The following is a 7,633-nucleotide window of genomic DNA, read 5'->3' as shown; positions in this document are numbered from 1 at the left end:
TCACTTTTTAGTATCATTTGACATCAGAGTGTGTGATACCTCTGACGTGCTTCCTCTTTCTACGGGTTGCTCTTGGAATTTGGGGCATTTTATTGTTCCATATAAGTCTGATGATTTATTTTTTTGTTCTATGTCTTTAAAAAATATCACTGAGGTTTTGATGGAAATTGCATTAAATCTGCCTATTGCTTTGGGTAACATGTTTATTTTAGCTATGCTGATTCAATTTCTTTCCATTTCTTTGTGTCTTTTTCCATCTCTTTTAATAGTGCTTCATAATTTTCATTGTATAGATTCCTCACATCCTTTGTTAAGTTTCTTCTGAAATATTTTATTCTTCTTTTTTTGCAATTGCAAATGGAACTGTTATTTTCCATTTCTTTTTCTGAAATTTCATTGTTAGTACACAGGTATGGATGAATTTTTGTATATTGAATTTGAATCCTGCATCTTTATAGTGTATATGTTTTTTCTAATACTTTTTTCTTTTTGAGGAGGGGAAGTCTCTCAGATTTTTCTACATAAAGAAAGAATCATGTCATCTCTAGAAAGTGAGAATTTACTTCTTCATTCCCAATTTCAATGCCTTTTATTTCTCTCCTCTGGTGAGAACATCCAGTGCTATGCTGAATGGGAGTGGTGAGTGTGGGCATCCTTGTCTTGTTCCTGATCTTAGAGGAAAAGCTTTCAGTTTTTCAACATTGAGTACGATATGAGCTGAAGGTTTGTGCTATGAGACCTTTAGGATGTTGAAGTTCTTTCATTCCATACACATTTTATTGCGTGTTTAATCATAAATAGATGCTGTATCTTGTCAAATGTTTTTCTCTGCAGCTCTTACTAATATCATGAGATGTGTATCCTTTTTTTTTCTTTTTTTGTTAATGTGCTGTATTACATTGAGGATCAAAGACCTAAATATAAGACTTGAAACAATAAATCCCATAGAAGAAAACATAGGAACTAAACTTACGGACCTTGGCCTTATGGAATACTTATGGATCTGACCCCCAAGGTAAGGAAAGAAAAGACACAAAATAAGTGAATGAGGCTATATCAAACTAAAAAGCTTCTGCTCAACAACACAAGTGCAACCACCTAAATGGGAAAAGACACTTGCCAGCAATTGCTGTGATAAAGGATTAGATCAAAATACCTTAAGAATTCATACCACTGGACGCCAAATGAACAATACAATTAAAGAATGGGCAGAGAATCTGAACAGACATTTCCCCAAGAAGACACGGAACAGTCCTTTCTGAGCCCTACACCTTCCAGAAGCTCCGTCCCTGCTGAAATCTCACCTTCGTCCCATACCTGCCCTACTCAATGGATATTTTTCTCAGCACTTTTTTCTTCCAGGTGAAGCCCTGTCCTTTTTAAAGTGAGCATGTGCTAATTACTTCCGAGATCCTCAGGGACCTCTAACACTACATCAGCCTCTCACAGGCCTTTTGTGATGCTCTGATTGGCCATGGATAAAGCTGGGGTGATTCTGGAAACCGGAGAAGAATAAAGACTTTACTGGTCCTCCCTGTCTACCTATGTTCAATATTTCTATTTTGGCCCTAGGTGTACTCAAGCGTATGTTTATTGTTTGTTTGTATATCTATTAATTGATTAAAATACTTTTCATTTAATAAATATCAACCTGTCATACATTACTCTAGACATTTTTTTATTGAGTAAATTATCATGTTGCTATTTTAAGCCCTAAGGTAATTGGGGCATATTCCCTTAGGGGTGTCTCCTGTGGGTTTTATCAATGTTAAATACATTGATATAAGCAATCTAAATAAAGCATTTTTGTAATGTACATAGACATGCATCTACTCTTCTACAGGTAAGAGGCATTTTCAGAGAATATGCAGAATAATTTAATAGGTAAGATCTAAAATAACAAGGTGAAATATGTTATGAAATCTCTCCAGTACTATACCCTTTAATTGTTTCCTTTGCATCAGTGAATTCATCACAGCCTGATTATTGTAGAGTTTGTCTAAGAATTGGAAAACAGTATTTCCTAGAATTAAAAAACATTGACCTTATGTCTTAAGGAAAAGGAGAATGCTCCGAAAGAGTGTACATTTTCATTTTCCTGATTAAAAAAATTTCATACCACTGTGAAGTACAACAGAGTAATTTATCAATAGAAGGCTGGAACACATTTGATCCATTCAACTATGGGGGGGTACTTTCATATGATGAGGAAAATAATCATTCTTTTAGGTGTCTTTTGCTAGCTCTGTAATGTAGGAGCCACTTCAGATCACTGCTTGTTTCACTAGTATTACTGGATTAAAAAGTCCAAATACAACATTTTGAGTGTTCCTGTGGGGAGGAAAGGGTGGGGGGGCAGGTCAGTTTCAGAATGAAGCCAGGGCACAAAGAGAGGCAGTGAGAGGTGCCTGCGCCCCGAGGGCGACCAGGACTGAATCCTGGCTCTGGCGCTCACTCCCAGGGAGTCGCGCTGTGCAGGTGAGATACAGCAATGTGCGCGAGGGCCGCTCCAAGGCTCAGCAAGCGGCTGCGGTCCCTGCTCCCCTCCTCTGCGGGCTCCCTCAGGGTCTCACTAGATGTTTGGAGTGTGCTGCCCGCTCTTGACGTGATGTTTCTGGAGGTGGGTTGACCCAATTATAAAGGTGGATTTTATATTCTAAACTCTTTAAGTTCCATGGTAATTTTCTCCTTGTAACTCTGAGCCCTGTCCTTGTGCCCCAACCCATTTAGTCATGCCCATCTATCAGAAACGATGGTCGGCAGAGAAATGTAACCAAAGTGTTTAAGATGGTAAGTTTTCATTGTTTCATTTACTGAATGCAAATTTTACTGCAATGTGGAAAATTGTATCATGGTGATCTCTGCGCTTTTGTTGTTATTGTTTTAATAGACAATACAACTCATAATCCTCTTTATGGTCTAATCCAGATACAGAAGAGAAGACAAAGGAAACAAGAAATATAGTAAAATTCATTAATTTAATGATAGAGAGATATTTGAGGGCAAAATAACGATCACAAAATGAATATGTTACATGTAGATAAAGAATGAGATACCTAGTTTAAGGCTCTAGTCAACTCTACTGTTCAGTAATATACTCATTAGTATTGTGGACTAATAGTAGCTAATTTTTTAAATTAAATGCATGTAATGACAAGCTACTTATATTTGAATGTTAAATTTATAACAAAAGTGACATATTTTTAAAAATTTGCCTTAAATACTCATTTTTTAAACATATTTCATGCATCTGTCCATCTGTGCATTATTGCACCTTCTCTGCCATTTGAATTTACTGCTATTGAAAGAGCCAATTCTGGAGGAAAAGCCTAATATCGTTCATGACTTTTAATTATGGTGCTGAGCACACACTTCCAGATGACAAATATGTGATTTTCCGTGTACCAGGTGTATCATGGAACTGATGGCAAGAACTCTGTTGAAGCTGTTTTTTCTTGTGATTTCTAATTGCATTAAAACATAGATTGATTTCATTATATCTATCAAAGTTTGTTTTGTTATTTTTCACTTTTGTTCTGACCACAGCTACATAAATTCTTTCATCAGACCCTTTTTTTGATCAATTGTCATGTCGTCCTTCACTATGGTTATTTTTAATGTAAAGAAATGGGTCTTTTTCTGATCTACTTGTTAAGATTTTTTAAATGAAATGAAGTATTGAAAAAGGTTTTACTGTGTCAGAGCAACTCAAAAATGTGAAGTTCATCAGATGGATTAAGTACCCCAATTCATTATGTTGTAACTTTTTTCTTTCAATACATAGGATTCAGCCTAAACTCTGCCTTCTCTGACCTTTGATATGTGTAATTTCTGGGTTTTTTGCCTTTAATCTTCCCAATAATTATATGATAATACTTTCTCTTGATATTGACAATTTTTCTAGGTAACCCTGACTTCATCTGTCCCAGAAGACCGTTAGTATGTTTTTTGTTCTCTATTTTTTCCCTTTTCTTTTGTAAAGGATGATTTTTATTAATTTTTAACTGTACACCGGCAAACACACATCGGTGTATATATAAATATGCAGAGTGGAAGGACGGCCATAGCAACAGTTGTCTCTGGGGAAGGCGATGAATTGGACTGAAGGAGGAGCTGGGAGGGGATCGTCACCATTTCCTCTCCGTATTTCTGCACCTGAGCTATTGTTTTAGGAGCAAAGGTGCGTATATTACTTATAATGTATACTTTTGAAAATATAAGAGGTACACAATTAAACAAATGAGCAATATGAACAGGGAAAACTATTTTACACAAGTGAATGTAGTGTTTTAACAGTGTAGAATTTCCTGGGAAAGAGGAAGGCGGTCTTCTCAGTCTTTGATTCCAAATGGCTCGCTCTCCCACTAAAGGGATCCTGTCAATGTACTGAAACTGGAGCTTGACTTGCAATATGAATTAAGATAACATGCAAAATATAATTGGCAGCAATTGTGTGCCCTTCACGCTGACTCAAATTGTCTATGGGTGAGTACAAAAAAATAAACAAATGACTATGATAACACACTTGAATAACATGTATCCTTCAACCAGTGCTATGTTATGGGCTAATAATAACACATTCAGTTCAGGTTCTGGTATCACTTTGATTCCTAATTTAAACAACCACGAGACCACTTGGGAAAGATTTTTTTCTATAACTTCTAACTGATATCTTGCTGTTTATTTACTTTTAAATAAAAGTTTTCTGTCTAGGTTCAATCATTATTTCTTACTGTTGTTGTATTTTTAGTTACTGATCTTTATGAACTTAATTGCTACCTTTAACTAGTTGTTATTTCACTGAATCCAAATTCAACAATATACAAGTGTAATACTCTAAAAGAAAAATTGTATTTCTTATATTTTCTTATCATTTGTTCATTTTTAACCACAGAATTTTTGAGAAAGTAGGTAAACATATATTAAAAACTTAGACTTCCAAAAATAATACAAATGAACAAATATTTGCCCACAAAGGATGATAAAATGTTGAGCATTTGAAAACCAAATTCAATGAAACAAAAACTGTCATATAAGTTTATATTAAAACATAATCCATGTTCTTAAAATAATATTATTTTTAATTTAATCTTTATTGTATTTTTTCCATTACCATTTAGTCCTCATATACCTCCTTCTCCCAGCAATCACCACGCTGTTGTCGGGTCCATTAGCCTGCTGTGCTTTCTGCCCACACCCGCCTCCCGCTAACATCCCACCCCACTAGCTGTCACCTGTGAGTCTGTCAATGTTTTGCTTGTTAGTTCAGTTTGTTCTATAGATTCCACACATGAGTTATTTTTTATTCAATAATCAAATGGAGTTGGAAGATTTTTAGATTTAACTCATAAATTATAATTCACTAGGTTGTTAGTATGTCAGACAAACCTAATTGAACACATTCTATATTTAAAGTTATTTTAAAGATTTTATTGTATTAATATATGTCCCCCTTCAATATTTACTGTGTTTTGATATAAAAATTGTCATTATATAATGAATTTTTTTAATGCTTTACTTGTGTTTTAATGTCACTTAGTAGGAAGACAACAAATGGTATTCACTGGTGAACTACCCATTTGACTTCACAGTTTTTAATAACATGAGTTGAGCGTGTAAGTTAGAACTCAAATTTTCCGTTTGACTCTGTAGTGAGTGACATCAAGCTTTGACCCTCGGCCATGGTGCTGGATCTTGAACCGCAGCTAAGAAATTATTCACTGAAAAGAAAGAAATAAGAAGACATAGGTTGCTTTAACTGAGTCACAGTATTGCTGATTTGGTCACAGCAATATGAAGACAATATTATAAAAATCTTCAGGTATTTTTCATGAGGTTTCAACATGAAGAATATCACTGAAGTTACTATGTTTGTTCTGAAGGGCTTCACAGACAATCTAGAACTGCAAATTATCCTATTTTTCCTGTTTCTAGTGATTTACCTGTTCACTCTGATGGGGAACTTAGGACTGGTTGCATTGGTCATTGGGGATTCCCGGCTCCACAACCCCATGTACTACTTTCTGAGTGTGTTATCATCTGTGGATGCCTGCCATTCCTCAGTGATTACACCAAATATGTTAGTAGATTTTCTGTCAAAGAATAAAGTTATTTCATTCCTTGGATGTGCAACACAGCTGTTTCTTGCTGCCACTTTTGGGACCACGGAATGCTTCCTCTTGGCTGCAATGGCATATGATCGCTACGTGGCAATCTACAACCCTCTCCTGTATTCAGTTAGCATGTCACCCAGAGTCTATGTGCCACTCATCATTGCCTCCTATGTTGGTGGCATTTTGCATGCTTGTGTACACACAGTGGCCACATTTAGCCTATCCTTCTGTGCCTCCAATGAAGTTAGACATGTTTTTTGTGACATCCCTCCTCTCCTCGCTATTTCCTGTTCTGACACTCACACAAACCAGCTTTTGCTCTTCTATCTCACGGGCGCCCTTGAGATCATCACCATCCTGATTGTCCTGGTCTCCTATGGCTTCATCCTGCTGGCCATTCTGAGGATGCGTTCTGCTGAGGGGAGGAGAAAAGTCTTCTCTACCTGTGGCTCTCACCTAACAGGAGTGTCGATTTTTCATGGAACCATCCTCTTCATGTATGTGAGACCAAGTTCCAACTATGCTTTGGACCATGACATGATAGTGTCAACATTTTACACCATTGTGAACCCCATGCTGAATCCCATCATCTACAGCTTGAGGAACAAAGATGTGAAAGAGGCAGTGAGAAGAGTGGTTGGGAAAATGGTGCGTAAATAAAGTACCGTTTCTTCCTAACCATTAAACATAAATTAAGAATGACATTGTTGTCCTCTTATCAAAAAGTTAGAATAAAATTTTTTGTTTTAGCATATGAGTGTCTTTCTCTTCTTCTTACACCTTTTTCTTTTAAAGTCATAGTGAAACTTCCACCTGCACAGTGTCCATACATGCAGGGAAACTGTGTGATCCATTTGCTTCTTACTTAATTCATTCTCAGAAACACACCACAAACACACACATATATTTATACATATGCTGATAGTGGTTGCATTAACTTGTCAGGTCTGCCATAACAAAGTACAGTAGACTGGTTGATGGTTTATACAACAGAAATTTATTTGACTGTGGTCTATAATCTAGATAAGATTATCTAGATGAGATAAAGTCAGAGGCAGGTGGATTTCTTCTGAGGCCTTTCTCCTTATAAAGACACCAGTGATATTGGATTAGGACTCACCCAAATACCTCATTTTAAGTTAACCTCACAAAGCCCACATTTTCTAATAAATGAGGTATAGGTGTTCCAAAGTATAGGTGTTCTGATTTCAACATAAGTACTGGTATATATTATGTATATTAACACACACATAGTCAGATACACATGTAATCTTTTCTTTAAATATGTAGTGTTCACATTGATCAAGGCACCTTTAATTTTTTTCTTTAATTTTTAATTATATTTTACACTTAAGATTATTCTGTAGTAGTTTCAGATGTACAGCAAAGTGGTTAGACAATTGTTTACTTTACAGAGTGGTTCCCCTGCTGCCTCAAGTACCCATCTGGCTCTAAAAATATTTATTTAAATATCATTGACCAGATGAGGTCTGTCCAGAAATGGACCAGCCATTGTTAAT

General features: G+C 36.0%; 1 protein-coding gene across 1 annotated transcript; it reads left to right on the top strand.

The window, feature by feature from the left end:
* The first annotated feature begins 5,843 nt into the window (after positions 1–5,843).
* LOC129072072 (olfactory receptor 5T2-like) lies at positions 5,844–6,773 on the top strand. The gene has a single exon (XM_054575474.1). It carries the CDS (start codon positions 5,844–5,846, stop codon positions 6,771–6,773), a length of 930 nt encoding a protein of 309 aa, XP_054431449.1.
* The last annotated feature ends 860 nt before the right edge of the window (positions 6,774–7,633 follow it).

Source organism: Pteronotus mesoamericanus, unplaced genomic scaffold, assembly GCF_021234165.1.
Source record: "Pteronotus mesoamericanus isolate MK-2021 breed Mesoamerican mustached bat unplaced genomic scaffold, CSHL_Meso_final contig_1147, whole genome shotgun sequence".
NCBI lineage: Eukaryota > Metazoa > Chordata > Mammalia > Chiroptera > Mormoopidae > Pteronotus > Pteronotus mesoamericanus.
This window is presented reverse-complemented; position numbering and strand designations above follow the sequence as displayed.

Coding starts and splice junctions, on each gene's coding strand:
- LOC129072072 (XM_054575474.1), top strand. CDS start 5,844: ATGAAGAATATCACTGAAGTTACTATGTTTGTTCTGAAGGGCTTCACA.